This window comes from Dipodomys merriami, unplaced genomic scaffold, assembly GCF_024711535.1.
Source record: "Dipodomys merriami isolate MVZ:Mamm:240054 unplaced genomic scaffold, mDipMer1.0.p SCAF_2, whole genome shotgun sequence".
NCBI lineage: Eukaryota > Metazoa > Chordata > Mammalia > Rodentia > Heteromyidae > Dipodomys > Dipodomys merriami.
In genome coordinates, this window is record NW_027203381.1 from 109,296,316 (window position 1) to 109,315,193 (window position 18,878).

At 39.0% G+C, this 18,878-nt stretch overlaps 1 protein-coding gene across 6 annotated transcripts in view; it reads right to left on the reverse strand.

Moving 5' to 3' along the window:
• Positions 1 to 18,878, reverse strand: part of App (amyloid beta precursor protein) — a 212,963-nt gene that overhangs the window by 13,660 nt on the left and 180,425 nt on the right. For 3 of the 6 annotated variants that reach the window (XM_070030516.1, XM_070030518.1, XM_070030514.1), the window contains 2 exons: positions 6,069 to 6,290; positions 42 to 95 (listed from right to left, as the gene is read on the reverse strand). In XM_070030516.1, coding sequence (XP_069886617.1) covers positions 42 to 95; positions 6,069 to 6,290 — 276 coding nt within the window. The remainder of the gene's footprint in view (positions 1 to 41; positions 96 to 6,068; positions 6,291 to 18,878) is intronic. The other 3 variants (XM_070030517.1, XM_070030515.1, XM_070030519.1) reach the window with 1 other exon arrangement.

Genomic DNA, 18,878 nt, shown 5'->3' on the forward strand with positions numbered 1-18,878 from the left:
GTGGAAGCTCGCGAGATGCTGAGAGAAGTTAGGTTAGATACCTGGTCGAGTGGTCAGTCCTCGGTCAGCAGCGGGGCGGGCATCAACAGGCTCAACTGGGCACAGGAAGCAAGAGACACACACAGAAAGCAAAGGAGACAAATCAAGATGGTAAGTCGTGGCTTCTGAACACAGAGCAGGGAACAGCATGTGCAATAAACAAGTGATTAAAAAAAGGAGCAGCTGGAAAAGAATATCTGAGAGCTAATCTTGGGCCATCAAGAAATGGTAGGGTAGCACTTCAAAAGGCTTATCACTGTAGCTTGCCAATCCATCTCTTTAGTTTGCTCATAAAAGCATTCACCCGGATGTACAGGAACATCAAAGAAGAGGGGTGGAGGAGGGCAGATTTTCTTCTACGTTAGAGATTAGAAATAATATAGATTATACCCAGCCCCGTGGTAAACTTTAAAGATACCTCCTTTTACAGCAGTTCAATCCTATCTCTGTTTCCAGTTAATTAACTACAAAAGGATTCTGTTAAATCGCCAGAGGAAATGCAAATATGAATTTATTGGGAGAGCAAAGTTTCACCACATAATGTGCCATTTAGTGAATCGAATCTGTCCTTCCTTTGAGGGAAGAAGAGATAAACTACAGAGTCTCTCAATGGTTTTTAAAAGGCTGGCCTCCCCTGGATAAATGACACTCAGCTGAAATGTGTGAAATGAGACTACTTCCTTTTATATTTGCCCACATTCCTTACAATTCCTTTGTATGCATTCTGTGTGACTCAATGAAAACAGAGTCAGGGGCACAATGGTAATACCCTTGCTCACAGTCATCTGGCATTTCTAAGAGCTTCTCTTTGCCAGAAAATATTTCCTGGAGCTTATATTGGTCTTTGAAGAATTAAGGAAAAGAGAGAAAAATAAGCTTTGAGGAGTTATAAATGGCCAAAGGGCAGACAGAGCCACTGGAGGAGAAAAAGGCCCTTTGGTGAGGTGTGGCAATGGAAAGGTAAGCAGGTAGAATACCTGAGTGCAGGTGTTAAGGAAGACAAAGGTGCTTTTGATGGATGGCTTTGGGAACAGCAATTTCAACTCTATAGCTCACTGACACACAGAAGCCAAGCATTCAAAGCCAAATCCATTTTGAAAGTCACACATTGAGGGGGAAGAACATGGCCACAAATAAGTATTTAAAATATAAGAAAATCAAGTTATTGATAGCACCAAGATACTTTCGTGCACCAAAAAAACCAAACCAAACCAAAACCAAACCACAAAATAACCCACAAAAAAGCAAAAAAGCATGTGATCTGGGTCTTTTTTATGTAGCGATTGGCAGCATGGTGAATAGATGGGAAGAAGAGGTAGGAAATAGCCCAGGCCCAGCATTTACAATGTCCATCAATTTTGGCAAACCATCACTTTCAATACAGCTGTTTCTCCCATATGGGAAAGAAAAGAGTAACATCTGTATCTTCCAACTGTAGTGAGGAACAAATAATGATTAAAAATCTGCTTCAGGAACTTCCAAATACTATAAAACTGCAGCTATTAAATATCTTACTATTAAACATTCTTGCTTCCTCTTTTGGTGGTACTGGGGCTTGAACTCATGACTTCATACCTTCTAGCAGGTTGTTTTACATCCAAGCCAGGCCTCCAGCCCCCTATTATTAAATATTCTCTAATACCTGTATGGATGAACTCTAGTACTTTTTTTTTTTTAACTGTGAAAATACCGTACAGAGGGGTTACAATTACATGGACAAGGTAATGAGTACATTTCTTATCAAGCATTGTTGCCTCCTCCTTTGTTTCTCCTACCCATCCCTTCCCATCACCCCCCCCCCCAAGTTGTAAAGTTTGTTTTTTGACATAACGACTTGTACATCTCATTGTTGCAATGGATCTACCTGTATCCCTATTTAAATGATTGTGCATTAGAATAAGGTGGTTTCTTTCTCAGCTCATCACTATATTAACAAGGAAGTATAATTTCTCTGCATTTCATCTTCTAGCCTCATCTGCAATATCTACCAAATGTCTTTATTAGTCTTTGTAAAATGGAGTTACCGGAATGATTACTGTACTTTTTGAGGATTTCTTGGTTAGAAGCCCAAATGGTGCTTCAGTTGTGAGTAGGAAGACACCAAATTATACTCATAAGGGCAAACAGGTAAACTGAAGTGGCAGTAAGCACATGTATTAACAATCTCATCCTTAGAAAGTGCATCTTAACAATCTCATCCTTAGAAAGTGCATCTGGACAAGTCTTATTTTTTATCAAGTCCAGTTTTGTCAAAAGTAGATGGGAATTTTCTAGGGCTCAAATGTATACACTTAAGTAGGAGAAATATACAAATGATAAAACACCCACAATTATTATTAAAGAAAACACTAGTATCTCATGTGCATAGAAAAAGACTAAAACATTAGTACAAACTGATGTCATTTGTTAATCACTGGGAAGGAGATTTTTTTTCCCCCTATAAACTTCCCTACCCTAAAATTTAGAAAAGATCTGTAGAATATAGGAATCATGCATTTGTAATATACTTGTTGTATTTCAATGAATACCCAGACATTGGACCTCCCTCTGGTCTTAAATGATTTGTCTTGAGAAAAACAACACATTTCTGGTAATCATTTGAAGCTGTGATGATAAGGGCTGCATGGACAATGAAAGGAAATTCTCTGAGAACTTAAGATAATTTCAATAGTATGGAGTGTGTGAACATTTCTATGCAAACAAAGTTAGCCAGGACCAAGCATCTGGGGAAAGGGAGGAGGGAGATGAGAGGGCAAAATAGGAGCTATCTTTAGAAAAGATTACATTGGTTTTATGGACTCATTGTTTAGGCCATGTGATTCATCCATAGATGGGAAGACAAAGGACTCTCTAATAGGCTCCTGGTTCCATTAAAAATAAAAGTGAAGTACCACTGAATACTTACTGTATTCTAGGTCCTTTGTGAAGAGGTTCGCAGACACTCTCACATAATGCTCACGCCAGAGCTTTGAGCTAGGAATGAATATCAACTTTACAGACTAGGCCACATGTAGATAGGCTAACTTGCTTGTAATCACAGGCAGTATCAGAATTTACCTCAGATTTACATCATTCAGGGTGAACAATAAGTGAATTGTACCCATCATCCCATAGGATGGTTGAGAATGTTGAAGTGGTTTTGGTTGTCCCTAGGCTAGAAAAAGAGAGGACACTGTTTGCATTTAGTGGGTGGGAATCAAGGATGTGATTCTGTGCACAGGAAAATCCCAACAAATTCCACATACTGCGTGATGTTCTCATTTCTTATGGGACAAACAGGTGTTCACAATAACTGACCTAAATAAACAATTTATTTGTTATTAGCTTACATTAAAGAGAAAGATTTCATTGCGAACTATATTTTATTTTATATTTGTGTGTGTGTGAGAAAGAGACAGAGGGAGAAAGAGAGAGAGAGAGAGAGAAAGAGAGAGAGAGAGAGAGAAAGAGAGAGAGAGAGGATACTGGGCCTACGTGTTCTTCCCTAGCCTTTTCTGCTCAAGGCTTGAACCACAGCTCTACTTCCAGTGTTTTGGGGCTAATTGAAAGTAAGAATCTCATGGACTTTTCTGCCTGACTGTGTTTAAACTTCAATCCTCAGATCTCATCCTCCTGAGTAAGCAGAATTACAGATGTGAGCCACTGGTGCCCAACTGACTCAATTTTATATATAAACACAAAGCCTCTTTGCACAGACTTTAGTGTAACCTGAACATCTCTGAATCACACTACTGTATAAACTGTCATTGAGTCTTCTGCCACCTGATGAGCCAAAATTAGTCAAATAATCCTGCCTCAGTTTGCTGAGGAATCTAGAGACAAACATCACATGGTGCACTGTCCCCATTAATTGAGTCTACAATATTGTATTTTCCCCTAAACCTTGCCAGTCATCTTTATTCTAAGATTAAATTGTTGTGTGCTGGGAAGTGAAGCAATAGACAGCAAGTTTCAGACGCACTGATCCAATCCCCAGAAGACAGGTGAGAGAGAGAGAGAGAGAGAGAGAGAGAGAGAGAGAGAGAGAGAGAGAGAGAGAGAGAGAGAGAGAGAGAGAGAGAGAAAGAGAGAGAGAGAGTGTGTGTGTGTGTGTGTGTGTTGAGGAAACATTTCAAAATATTCAACATGAAAAGATTCAAAAACATTCAAAATGAAAAGAATGTTGGATCTGAGATTCGGAGAATTCATGTGATTTAATTACTTGTACGTATCTGCCATTCTTAGAAAGAAAATCAAGGTAAAGTTCTTGGAAAAATTATTCTTGGAGAATGTTATTTGTGCTGAGAAATAAGGGTTTGCAGTTTTATACCTCCAAACATGTAAAAATGGTTAAACAAAACCCCCCTAAGATGCCCTTTCCTAGGTAGATACTGCTGATAAGAAAGAAATCTCTGCTTATAAAAAGCACATCACCCAGGCGCACCAATTTGTTGATAGAAAAAAACTTGAATTCTCTGAACTTTCACTGGAAAGAACATTTAGAGCAACCTGCTCCTTCATTTGGACAGCTGCCTTAATTTAAACTGCTAAGTGAAAAACTGTTTAAATCTTGAAAAAACTACATTTTATTTATATCTGGTTCTCTATTTTTGCCCTTACAATTTAATGCAACCTGAATTTTCATGTAGCAATAAATAGCCAACAAAGACTATTCTGGTCACTGTCAAATGTTCATTATAGAGATACGATTCTGTCTCTTGGGTGAATTTAATTTTGTTAAAAGTGGCCACTAGCTTATAAATGGAAGTTGAGTTGTTCTTTCACTGCAGAAACAACAAAACACCTCTCAGTCAGGGTATTTAAAAAACCATCCTACAAAAAAATCACCACTAAAAAACTTAAGTTACTTGGTTTTGCAAGTAACTTAAGTTACTTTGGCATACAGTACAAGCTATTTATGTATCCATTTTACAATTATATAACTTTCTGTTTCTCTCTCTCTTTCTCTCTCTTTCTCTTTCTTTCTTTCTTCCTTGCTTGCTTGCTTGCTTGCTTGCTTGCTTGCTTGCTTGCTTGCTTGCTTGCTTGCTTGCTTGCTTGCTTGCTTGCTTGCTTGCTTGCTTGCTTGCTTGCTTGCTTGCTTGCTTGCTTGTTTTCTTTCTTGCTTGCTTTCTATCTTTCTTGCTTGCTTGCTTTCTTTTCCTTGTCTTCTTATATTGCCTAGCCTGGTCTTGAGCTTGCTTGTGGATTCAAGTGATCCTTTTTAAATTAGCCTGCAGATTAGCTGGGATTACAGGTGTGTATCATCACACCTAACTCTACACAGTATTTAGTATTTTTTTATTTTTCTATACTTTTCATATAAAAACATGGCTTCTTCATTTCTTCCTCCAGTGCTAAAGATAAAACAGGGCCTTGCCTATGTTAGGTGAGTGTTCTACCATTGCTTCTTGAATGACACATTGTGGGTCCCCATTTTATAGGAGTGGTGATTCCAATGATACTTATCATCCTACATGCAAACCTGCTTTGTTGGAAAACCAAATGCAAAGGCCTTTGGCTTTTACTCAAAAGCACTGTATGTCACTATGATCATCCCCTTTTGACACCTGCAAAATGGGACTGTTAAGCTTTGATCACAAACAAAACCTAGCTTTGTAGTATGAAACTGTACTGAATTATACAAAACCATCTTTATGTAGTTAATAATTATATAGTAATACTTTCTAGTAGTCATTTCTTTCTTTCTTTTTTTTTTTTTGGTGCCAGTCATGGGGCTGGAACTCAGGGTCTGGGTGGACCACCACTTGAATCACAGCTCCACTTGTGGCTTTTTGGTGTTTAATTGGAGATAAGAGTCTCATGGACTTGCCTGCCTGGGCTGGCTTTGAACCATGATCCTCAGATTTCAGACCCATGAGTAGCTAGGTAGCTAACGTTATAGGTGTGAGCCACTGGTGCTCTGTGTGTAGTCACTTTTTAAAATAAATGAAAAGACAATATTATTACCATATAAAAATCACGACTCACAGAGAGACACACAGACACACAGAGCCTAGAACACCCCTGCTTTGGCCAGGGACTCTTACCTTCATTTTCTGTATTGGCCGGCACCGAGTCCACCCCGAAAGGATGCCACGGCTGCAGATCATCCAGGCTGAACTCGCCATTCACGGGAAGAAGCTCCACAGTGGTTTTGGTTTCCGTCAAAGATGGCATGAGAGCATCGTTTCCGTAACTGATTCTTGGCTCACTGATCATGTTGGCCAAGACATCATCCGAGTAGTTTTGCTCTTTCTGAAGCAGCTCATCTACATAAAACCAAAGCACACCTTGGTGAGTGATGATAACCATACCAAGAGCAGCCAGGGCTCCCACTGATGGCTGTCACACATGGCTAGACGTCATTTCAAGTCACCATGAGAGTTTTCATCTCTGCTTCATAGATGAGGAATGAGGAAGGCTAGACACTTATGCAGTTACAGTTAGTAAGTCTTCTTGGTTGCTCTGAATACATAATGAACGGCATTGGGCTAATATACTGACTGTCACACCCCTCATTCCACACAGGTCTTAAGAAGCTGGAATGTGGCTTCCTTCTTTTTACAGCATCCCCAAGTACCCAATGACCACAATCAATATCATGCTCTGGTATGGCATTTGGGGTAACATGTCAGCAGGAGGCGAGAAGCAATCTCTTTTAAGCCCCAGGACATACGTTATGAATCCCCAATCTTCTCCAACAGGTGCATGGCTAAGCAAAGCATTTTGGATGGTTAGTTCCTGAACTGCTTCCCACAACACGATCTGTAAGTAGTTTGCTTGTGTTTCCAGACGTAGTTCTGCACACACAAAGCTGTGCTCAGCCCTCACAGGGCTAACCACTGTGGTTTCTCAGTATTGCCAGTGTGGGTGGAGACCAAATTATCTCCCCTTTCTTCTCTGCAGCTTCTCACCCCAAAATGCTGTGATTAACCCCCCTTTTAAAACGCAAAACCAAAGCCAATCATGGAATAGCACTTACTTATCTGAACTTCAAGTGTCCTAGTGAAAAACCTCTGAATCACACATTTCATTAAACACATATATTGTTTAAATAGTCTATAATTTTGAATCAGATGTAATCACTGCTTTGTAAAATGATCACAAGGTCTGTGCATCTTCCATTATTATCTCAGACTCACTAGATTTTTGTTGCATTTTTAAAAATCAGTGATATAGCAATATAGTAATAATATTTGATTAATTAGAATATCTCATTTTCTAATCACACTTGTATTGAGGGTTTACTGTATTATTTATTTCAAAACAATCATCCATCAGTGAGTATTAAAGCTAGAGAGAATGAAGAAAATAAAACCAAGATTTAAATTTGATTTGTAACAGCTTACTACCATTCTTCAAATCCTCTTTTATGTTCACAAAACCCCCTAATTTATCTGAAAAAATAAAAAAATTCTGTTCAAACACTCAATTAAAGCAATCTGATGTGCCAGTAGTAAAGCAGGCAATTAACACCCTTCTACAGAGTCAGTTTTATTGCAAGAGATTATTTTAAATGACAGAATCCTGAGCAAAGTAGTCCTTTTGAAGTATAACTTGAATTACAACCTTTACCTATTCATTGTAACATCACTCTAAAATGCAGTATTTGATGCTTGTGATGACCTTTCCTCAATACATAAAAGATCCCCATTAGATTTCTTTCCAAGTTTTTTCCCATCTTACAAAGTCACAGATAAAAGCTAGTAATTTAGCCAATGTCTGATTTAATAAATTAAATGGGAATGTATATCACAGATTTATAACTCTTGTGCTCATGACTGGGATAGTTAAACACTATCCCAAAGATAGGTTATTCTAGAACAAATATTGGTATAAACACATCACCTTAATAGGAAAGAACTTTTTTTCTTTTTTTGGTTGGTCATGCAGCTTGAACTCAGAGATTAGGTGCTGTCCCTGAGCTTTTTTGCTCAAGGCTAACACTCTACCACTTGGAGCCACAGCTCTACTTCCAGTTTTCTGGTGGTTAACTGGAGGTAAGAGTCCCTTGAACTTTCCTGTGATCCTCAGATCTCAGCCTCTTGAGCAGCTAGAATTACAGGGATCAGTGCCTGGCAGACAAGAGCTTTTGCTAGCTAGCGGGCTCATGGTTACACATGGGCCATGTGGGTCTTAAAGTCTGTGATATTTTTCTATCACATGCATTCTTCCCACAATTGGGAAGTTTTTATGTTTTGCATTCATAGTACTGTCTTTTTTTTTCCACCATGTTCCTAAACAACTCTATATATTCCAAGGAATATAATACAGTATAATATTAAAGACATCTTTATATATCTAACAGCTATTAACTTGTCCTTGGTCTGATTTATGAACTTAGTAGACAGAGCTGAACTCAAGCCTCTTCTCCATTATGCCTTCTCATTTCTTGCTTCTTCAGTACTGAAGTAGGCAAGCACTCTACCACTTGAGCTACACCCTTTACCCTGTGCCTTCCCATGTTCTAAACATGGAAGAGCTATTTCCCTAAACCATCCATGACTCAAACTTAACACTACTATCACCTTTAAATTCCAGATTTGGGGTTCTCTCATCCCAATTCTTCTTCCCACTTTGATCAGAATTACTCTTTATGAGACAATAGCAAGTTTCCTTATAGCCTGCTGTGGTGTGAATGTCCTACACAATTCATGCTGAAACGTATTCTTCATATGTATAAAAGGTGTGGCCTGTTGGGATCTGAGTACGTCTTGAGGGCTCCACTTTGATGAATGAATTAATGTCTCAGGAAAAGGCTGAAGGAAAGTAGCTTGGGCTCTGGCTCTCTTCTGTCCTGTTTATTATGACACAGGATTTGTTTTTTTGAGAGGATGCAATAGCAAGGTGCCATTTTGGAAGTAGAGAGTCTAGCACCAAACCTACTAGTGTCTATTTCTAAACTGTGAGATTTTTTTTGTTGTTGTTTCTAAACTACCCAGTCTCAGATATTCTGTGATAGCAATACAAAGTTCTCCTAATTTTTTTCTTTTTCTTTTTTTTTTATTGTGAAAATATTGAACAGAGGGGTTACAATTACATGGGCCAGATAATGAGTACATTTCTTATCAAGCATTGTAGCCTCCTCCTTTGTTTCCCCTTCCCACCCCTACCCATCCTCCCCCTATCCCCCAATCCTTTCCCCTTCCCTCCACACCAAAGTTGTAAAAGTTCATTTTCAACATCTCATTGTTGCAATGGGTCCACCTGTATCCCTATTTAAACGATTTGTTTTACCCCTTCCCCTCCACAAATTATACCGACATCAAATACAGTGAAAGCAGGGGTTATACTGTGGGGGAGGGACATACAAAGCAACAAAGAAATAATCTTATAAATGTGTTAGGAACAATCGCATGAAAGAAAAAAAAAACATTTGAATACGTATCTTAGGGTTCATTTCCCTAACATCAACTTATCTGACCTTTTCTGCTTGACTCAGACATATACTACTTATTGCAAATAAGGGAAACCATGGGACCTATGTTTCTTTGGGCCTGGCTTACTTCACTTAGAGTGGCTAAAATCAAGAACTCCAATAACAACAGATGCTGGAGGGGATGTGGACAGAAGGGAACCTTACTGCATTGTTGGTGGGAGTGTAAACTTGTTCAACTACTTTGGAAAACAGTATGGAGGTTCCTCAAAAGACTCCACATAGAGCTCCCCTATGGCCCAGCAATCCCACTTTTGGGCATTTACCCAAATGATCATCACAAACAAGACCATACTAAAGCTACCAGCATGACTATGTTTATTGCAGCATTATTTACTATACCTAAGATATGGAACCAACCCAGATGCCCCTCAGTAGATGAATGGATCAAGAAAATGTATATATACAATGGAATTCTATGCCTCCATCAGAAAGAATGACATTGCCCCATTTGTTAGGAAATGCAAAGGCTTGGAAAAAATTATAATTTTTTTCTTTTTCATGTTCTAAGCCCACTCTTTATTTTCAGCCATGCACCTCATAGCTCCTGGCTGTCTACAGCTAACTGTAGAACCCAGCATAATACCTTTCTTTTCTGTTCCAGCTACGGGGGCAGTCTATCTCTACACATCTAAATTATCTGAATTCTTTAAAGCATCCCTCCAATTCACTCTCACTTTTGACTCTCTTTCCAAAACAGGCAAAGAAAACCAAGTGAGAAACTCTGAAGATCTTATGTCCAGTAAGTGCCAGTGCTGAAATCCAAGTCGAAGGTGACATAAGATTAATCTCCATGCACTTAGTCCCTTCTATTTTTGCCTCTCATAGGATCAGAAGAGGGGCTGACTCTTGATGTTACCATTACGGTGGTCATTTATGGAGTAAAGATACTAACTAGTAACTTTGTGGGGGGCAGGGGTGGAAAGAAAGGGGGATGTTGTAAGCTGACTTACAATTCATCCCCGTGGAAATCATTATTGCTTTTGTCTTCCAAATAGGCATCTCTGAGACAGACAGATGGAGAGAGATCCTAGGCCATCTTAGCTCTTGGCAGTAAAAAGCAGGATAAGGAACAATGCTAGGAGAAAATCTTACGTTTGGATAATCTTGAATCGGCTTTTGTTTCGTAGAATATCCATGGGTCATTTTATGCTGAGGTAATGATACCTCTTTTCTCTTTAATGTCTTACAGCATTGGCAAGTAATTTCCTCCCTCTGGGCACCAAAATGCTGAATTTTCTGGTTTATTATACTAATTTCAGGAAATTCAAGTCAAAGGATAAAATATTCTAAAAAATGGACTTTTTTTTTTTTATCCCAGTGAAAAGCACTTGGCCTTTCTTCTTTTCTTTTCTTCCTTCTTTCCTTTCTTTTTTTAAAATGTTTTTTTATTGTGAAAATACTGTATAGAGGGGTTACAATTACATGAGCAAGGTAATGAGTACATTTCTTATCAAGCATTGCTGCCTCCTCCTTTGTTTTTCCCCTACCATCCCTGCCCTCCCATCTTTACAACTACCCGCTCCCCCAGCCTAAATGGTAAAGTTTGTTTTTTGGCATAGCTTCTTGTACATCTCATTGTTGCAATGGGTCAACCTGCATCCCTATTTAAACAATTTGTTTTTTCCCTTCCCCTCCCTAAATTATACCAACATCAAACAGTGAAAACAGGGGTTATACCGTGGGGGAGGGATTTCCTTTCTTTTATTTGTACAAATTCTTATCTTAGATTCACATAGGAGATTTAGAAATAACCACTCCTGGCCAAACAATAAAGTTAATGTGGTTTAAGTGGGGGGAAAAAAAGAAGATAAATTTGATGGATTACCATTAACTGTGTTAAGACTCAATTATAGGAATCATAAACTATCTAAGGCACTCAGTTACCTTCTGATATTAAAAGCTCAGGATCTTACCAGCTATAAACTGGTGCTACATACTTCTACTTGTGGCCCAACAGGCAGAGGCTAATATTATTACCTCACTGCTCACTTTGAATGAGACTGTATCTCTAACTGCTGAGGTGACACTAATCATACAGAAAGAAACCACCTTCTATTTGTTCAAGGCCCAGATAGATAATTCTTTTATATGCATTAATTTTATGTTGTATTACAATGCTTGGATAGCCTATGTTGGGGATTTCCAAAGCTTTTTAGGCACCTACATTTGCCCACTGCTATATTAAACTAAGAAATTACATTCATTTCTTTCTTTAATCTTGTTCCTAAAAGCCATTTTCTATTGCTCAGAATTATATCAATTACTTCTGGAGTTAAAGATTTTCTGTAATATCAGTTACTTGACATTTGAAGTCTATAATAAGCAGGAATATTTAACTGGGTTCATTGATGGCAATATTTAATCTACGGTTTAAGTAATGGAGGTAGTTTCAAATATTAAAACATACAATGAGCCCCATGAACTTATTCTCTGGAAAATGTTTTGAGAATATATTTAGACATACTTAGAGTAAACAGAAAAATGAAAAACCCAACCATTTAGCTATCTTTGAAAACATTTAAAAGACTTCAAAGAAAACAACATCAACAGGACACTCAATAGTAATTTCATCTTCAAATAGCTAAACTATTTCTTTTTAAAGCAATAGACAGCCATGATTATGCATTGAAATGAAAGGACTTGTAACAAGTTAGACAAGAAATGTATTTATTACCTTACTTATGTAAATGTAACCCCTCTGCACATCACCTTGACAATAAAAAAACTGTATTAGGGAAACTAATTCTAAAAATTCAACCTACTATTTTTAAAATTATTAACCTATTGTTGGAATTCCTTCTGAAGATTTAAAAAGCTCGATTTAGGTTTCAAGAAAATACCATACATCTCTCCTTATAAGCTCCATAATTACTTGTTATTACTGAAAGACCTGCTCCATATATTAAACATGCTTGGAATAGGGAAGAATATTTACTTCATGGCTTCTTGTAGCTCCTTTCATCTAAGATCAAATTTTCATTTCCATTCTATTTTTATTCTCTAGATTGTGTTCTTTCTGATTCCTGGTGGAAAAATACTTATCTCCAACTTCCATCCCAAATGAGAACTTACTTTTAAATTTGTCCAGCAGGGGCTTCTCATATGATCATTTCTTATCATCTCAATAGGTATTTGCTTATATGCTTGGTGGAAAGGACTGAGGTCCACACATTGCACCCCACAGGATGTGCAGTGCCCTCCTGCTCCAACCCAGTTGCATTAGAAGTATTTGTAAAAGGGAGGTTATCTTTCCCTATCAAGAAGCTCCACTATAAATCAGTCCTCATCCATTCTAGGCATTCTGCCCATGCCAGAACTATGAGATCAAATTTAATTTTACAACTGAGGTTCTGGGCATGTCTGATTCTAGGATTGGTATATAAGAGCTCTGCTGTTTATTGTGTTCAAGATCTCCATGCCTCTGAAACTCCTTATGGTCTTCCAACATAATGTCTTGGCTGGTTATCTGGATGGTCTTTGCAGTTCCTTTTACTTAAATCCTATTATTTCAATTCTTGCTGTATAGAAATGCAGAATCTCAGGTCCCACCCAGGTGTAAGAAATTTATATTTGCAGTTCACATAGAAATGGTAACCAGCAGGTGATGCTTACCCATGCTTCAGTCTAAGGCCTTCTCTCTATCGTGCTGACTACAGCCATGAGTTATTCAAAGATACCATCATGCAATGGCCTCACTACCCCTTCATAAATGACAACCACCACTACCACCGCCACAAAAACTCCACCGAAACTGTGTTCTGGTGGCTTATGGATGTAAAGCTAGCTACCCAGGAGGCTGAGATCTGAGAGTTCAAAGCCAGCCTGGAGAGGAAAGTGTGTAAGACTCTTATCTCCAATTAACCAGCAAGAAATCAGAAATGGAGCTGTGGCTCAAGTGGTAGAGTGGCAGCATTGAATGAAAATGCTAAGGAACAGCACCTAGACCCTGAGTTCAATCCCCAGTAACTGACAAACAAAATAAAAGTAAACAAAACAAAACAACAAAAATTCCTCAGAAAAGAACATTGGAAAGAAAAAGGTAGAAGTATGGTCAAAAAGGCATATTGTCAAGAGAAAACTTCACTTTAAAACTCGTAAGTGTTTACACTTTAAAGGTTTGTTCTGTGGACCCAAACCACTTTGTTGCCTTGAAGTTATCATTCACAGTTATGTGTCTCTGAACCAGAAAGCCGCAGGAAAGCAAAGACTGGTTATGGGTTTCCTCTTGCGCCAGACCATTTGTTTGGCAGAAAGCCAAGTGTTCAGGAAGTGTTCAGGAAATAGTGTTGTGCAAACTCTGAGAGTAAGAAAGTACGTCAAAGGGCAGAGCATGGTCACCACAAAAGCCTCTTTTAGCATACTAGAATAGTTTCCTCCTGAGCTTGCACTTACTCAAGAGGTTCAATGGAACAGCAGCTGCTTTTAAGGCTGTCTGGAGGGAGGCCCAACAAAGTCTTCAAGAGATCATGGTTCGTTTAGTACATGCTACCGCCATGCACATCTATAGATACTTGGCACCTCAGCCAAGTGATCATGATGCTGTCCATGTCAGGATCCATAGATTCCTGTGATACCCACAGTAATCCTTATGAAGAGAGCTGAATGGCTGGACGGTGAGAGTAGGTTTAAATGATCAAGTAGTAGTTTGGTACTGATTCCCAAGTATTCTGATTCCTACTGCACTCTTCCCACACTTCTCTGAAAATTCCCTTTTATTTTTTTCTTTGTCCTACTGGATGTGCTGGGGATGGAACTCAGGGCCCTAAGCATGCTGTACTCACAATCATCTTAGCCTTTTGTTTTTTTAAGACAAGGTCTAGCTGTGTACCCCTAAGCTGGTCTCAAGCTTGTGAACTTCCTGCTTCTACACCCCAAGAGCTGGAATGAATGATTGGCATCTACCATGACATTGAGAAAAATTTCAAGTTTTTGTAATAGTTTTTTAAAAAGTATTATTTTGATAGGATTTATTATATCTTTTAAATTTATTTTTGCCAGTCCTGGGGCTCAAACTCAGGGCCTGGTTGGGGCCCCTAAGGTTCTTTGCTACGAGAGTCACAGCTTCACTTGTGGCTTTTTGTTGTTGTTATTGGGGATAAAAGTCTCATGGACTTTCCTGCCTGGGTTGGTGTTGAATAGGGATCCTAAGATCTCGTCTCCGGAGTAGCTAGGATTACAGGCATGAGCCATTAGCACGCAACATATTTATTTTTTTAAATAGGAACAAATTAAGATGGCGAGGTCTAGTTTATAACCCTAGAGTTTATCAAGCACAGAACAGCAAAGGCAGGCTAAATTGCAGTACAGCCACGTGAGGCTCCTCTCTCTAAGCAAGTGAACTCTTTCCCCATCACTTGTTTGCCATTCCTTCTCATTCATGTGCTTTTCCCCTGGAACACTGCCTACTTCAGCTTCTCCATTCTCAGAAGAATGGCCTGAGTACAATTGTTATAGGAACCACCACTAGGTTCCATCACCTCCACCTCACATTCAAAATAATTTCAACTCCTTTTAGAAGAGTGCAGAATCAATCTCACCAAATATCCTTCCTCATCTACATGGGGCGGTGATGATCCTTCAGTGGCCTGGAGTGAAAGAGCTCTTACTTTGAAAAGTAGGAGGCTTTGTTTTCTAAGGCGGTTGGGGGCAGGGATGAGGGAAGGAATGTACAGACATTTTGTCACCAAGTAATACTATATCACAAATGCAATCTTGATCTTGACTTCTAGAAAACCAGGACAGGACTCTTATTTTTAGTGATATTATCAATCTTGAAAATCTCCCAGAGTTAAAATTCAGACTCCATGTCTAAATCTGGGTTTATTTTTGTTTAGTAGTTTCCTGGCCACAGATTCTTAAATGCTTTGAAACTGTCCTCGGAGGGGACACAAACAAGGCTGTATATTACTTGTAAAATTACTACTGATTTCAAGTGACAATTCTCTGACATATCATCTGGCTTTAACATGAAGTTTCTTTTGGCTTCACAACTCCTACATTAAACAACTGGGTTCTACCAGTGGCATCTGTCAGAAATGAAGATAAAAGCCAGTCAGGCTTTTTGGCATATAAAAGCAGATTAATTAATTTAATTAATTAATATTTCTTTGTGTGACTTGTACCAGTGTCCTGATCTTATTCCCTTCTACATGAAATAGTCTTATTCAAACATGGTTGTCAGCAACCTGATACAGGCTACAAGGCAAATCTGCACACTAGAAAAATAATCTGTGAAAGTATGTTGCTTTGAGGCTGTAATTCTCATATACTTGTCCTTGCTTTGGCAAAATACATACTGAAGAATTTAGCTACAAGGAGCCATAATATCTACAACTTATTTTTTGGTTTTGGTGGTACTGGGGTTTGAATTTAGGACTTTGCACTTGCTAGGTTGATACTGTACCATTTGATCCATGGGACTATACTAGTTGACTTAGGCTATCAGCCCGTTTCTTCTGTGTGTGTGTGTGTGTGTGTGTGTGTGTGTGTGTGTGTGTGTGTGTGTGTGTGTGTGTGTGTGTGTGTGTGTGTGTGTGTGTGTGTGTGTGTGTGTGTGTGTGTGTGTGTGTAATGGATTCATCATATTATACTTCTTGTCCTTATTTTGACATAGGATCTAGTGTTTTAGTTGACTTAGGCTATCAGCCCTTTTCTGTGTGTGTGTGTGTGTGTGTGTGTGTGTGTGTGTGTGTGCGTGTGTGTGTGTGTGTGTGTAATGGATTCATCATATTATACTTCTTGTCCTTATTTTGACATAGGATCTAGTGTTTTTCCCAGAAAGGCCTGGACTATGATTTCTTCCTTATGCTCTGCATAGAGGAGTAACAGGCATGAATCATAAAGCCTGTTATTGTACTTGTTAAATAATAACAGTAGCCAGATGCCAGTGGCATCTACTCAGAAGGCTATAAAACTGAAGGATAGAAGTTCAAAACCAGACTGGGCAGAAAAATCCCTAAGACTCAGTCTCGAATTTCTTTTTGGTCAGTGGTGGGGCTTGAACTCTGGGCCTGAGTGCTGTCCCTCAACTCTTCAGCTCAAGGCAAGTGCTCTACCACTTGAGCCACGGCGCCACTTCTGTGTTTTTGGTGGTTAATTGGAGAAAAGAATTTCACGGCTTTTCCTGCCTGGGCTGGCTTTGAACTGTGATCCTCAGAGCTCAGCCTCCTAAGTAGCTAGGATTACAGGCATGAGCCACTGGTGCCCAGCTCTCACTCTCCAATTAGTTAGCAAAAAGCTGAGCTAGCTCAAAAGTTCCTGCAGTTTAAGGAGACAAAACAAAAAATAGGATTTAGTATTTTTAAAATATAAATTTTTTAGCCGGGCGCTGGTGGCTCACGCCTGTAATCCTAGCTACTCAGGAGGCTGAGATCTGAGGATCGCGGTTCAAAGCCAGCCCGGGCAAGAAAGACCATGAGACTCCTATCTCCAATAAACCACCAGAAAACCGGAAGTGGCGCTGTAGCTCAAGTGGTAGAGTGCTCGCCTTGAGCTGAAGAGCTGAGGGACAGCGCCCAGGCCCAGAGTTCAAGCCCCACGACCGACAAAAAAAAAAAAAAAAAAAAAAAAAATAAATAAATAATTTTTTTTTTTTTTTTGGTCCAGTCGTTGGGCCTGAACTCTGGGCCTGGGCGCTGTCCCTCAGCTCTTCAGCTCAAGGCTAGTGCTCTACCACTTGAGCCACAGCACCACTTCCGGCTTTTTGCTTATGTGGTGCTGAGGAATCGAACCCAGGGCCTCAGGCATGCAAGGCAAGCGCTCTACCACTGAGCCATCTTCCCAGCCCTAAAATATAAATTTTAAAATATAAAATTTTCTTGAAATGAAATAATATTCTAGACATTGTAGGCTTAAGTCTATGTGTGTCTAAATATTTTCATTTTCAATTTATAGTGAAAACACATCATAATCAATTCATAATATTCTAGACATTGTAGGCTTAAGTCTATGTGTGTCTAAATATTTTCATTTTCAATTTATAGTGAAAACACATCATAATCAATTCATAATATTATAGACATTGTAGGCTTAAGTCTATATATGTCTAAATATTTTCCAGTTGTCAATTTATAGTTAAAACACAGCATAATCAATTCATATGGTCCTAACCTAAAAGATAGTTGACTCATCAGATGACAGAGAAGAAACTTGGGCTGGCTGAGAGACTTGCCTTTGAGGGCTGAGCTTAGGATTTTCAAGGTCATCATGTGGAATTCTCTTTTCACACTGTGGTTAATGAGCATAACCTCTGTGGTAAGGCTGATTTCACTGTGATTCTATATTCATTCATATAGGTATAAAAAATCTGATGCTACCAATTATAGGCATAACTATTCAGTGCAAAATAGGCATAGTAGTAATTCATCTGTAAGCCCATCACCAGGGATAATCAAGAGGCATGCTTTATCATTTAAATGGTTTTATCTTTTCAAAATTAATTCTTTCATCTTTTGCAGACCCTCATTTTTCTTTATCTAATTTTTATGCAAGTGGTTAATGAAAATAACTTCTGTTGAGGTTACTGAGACATTCTGTGGCCTTGGAATTGGATCATTAGGTTTGAAGATGGAGATAGATAAGCTTACATGGAAAAATTCATCACCAGTTCCACTCCTTAGCTTTTAAACATTCAATTTCCAGTAAGGTGCTTCTGCCTAATTGGTAGGTATCTTTGCTTACTTTAACATTTAGACACGTTCAAGATACTGAGTGAATGGGAAAAGTGAAACGTGAGGTTGACTATATTATGGACAATGTCACATTTCATTTTGAAAAATGGGCAATGCTTTTTTGTGAGGCTAAGTAAAGGGGGAAATTCAAATTACACATCTTTGTAAAGACAAAAATATTTAGGAGACTGTAAACAATTGAAGCTCAAGATTCCCTGATACTCCTTCATTGTTAGGGTTGGAGATATTTTGTACATCAATCTGTACAGACCTCTATTCTCTGCCTGAGTTCTGAGCCAGTTAACAGACAGCAGGCAGAAATGGAGACATTACTTTTATTCCAAATAAAGACCAGGATCTCACTTGCCCACATGGTGATTTCAGCTCCAGTTTGTACCTTCAGTGGCATAGGAGAGAGAACGGGGCTGTGCTAGACACGGGTACTGCACGGCCTCAGTGTGCAGGCTGTGGATGTAACACACTGAGTCTCAGTGAGTGGTGTCCTGCCTGTGGCGTCCTGTCTGACAGGAACAAATGTATGTGTGTGGGGGTCCTGCCTGACCAACACTCTCTCCCAAGCTCAAAGAAGTCTGTCTGACTGAAGGTAGCAAAGGAATGGAATGGGAAACAGCCCTCCTCCTCAGGACCAAAGATCGCTCCATACAATCTAACTGATCCATGCTGGTAAGTGTTCAGTTTTAGAATTTTATATTAAGTCACGAGTAAGGCTGGTGAGCTCATGATGGGAA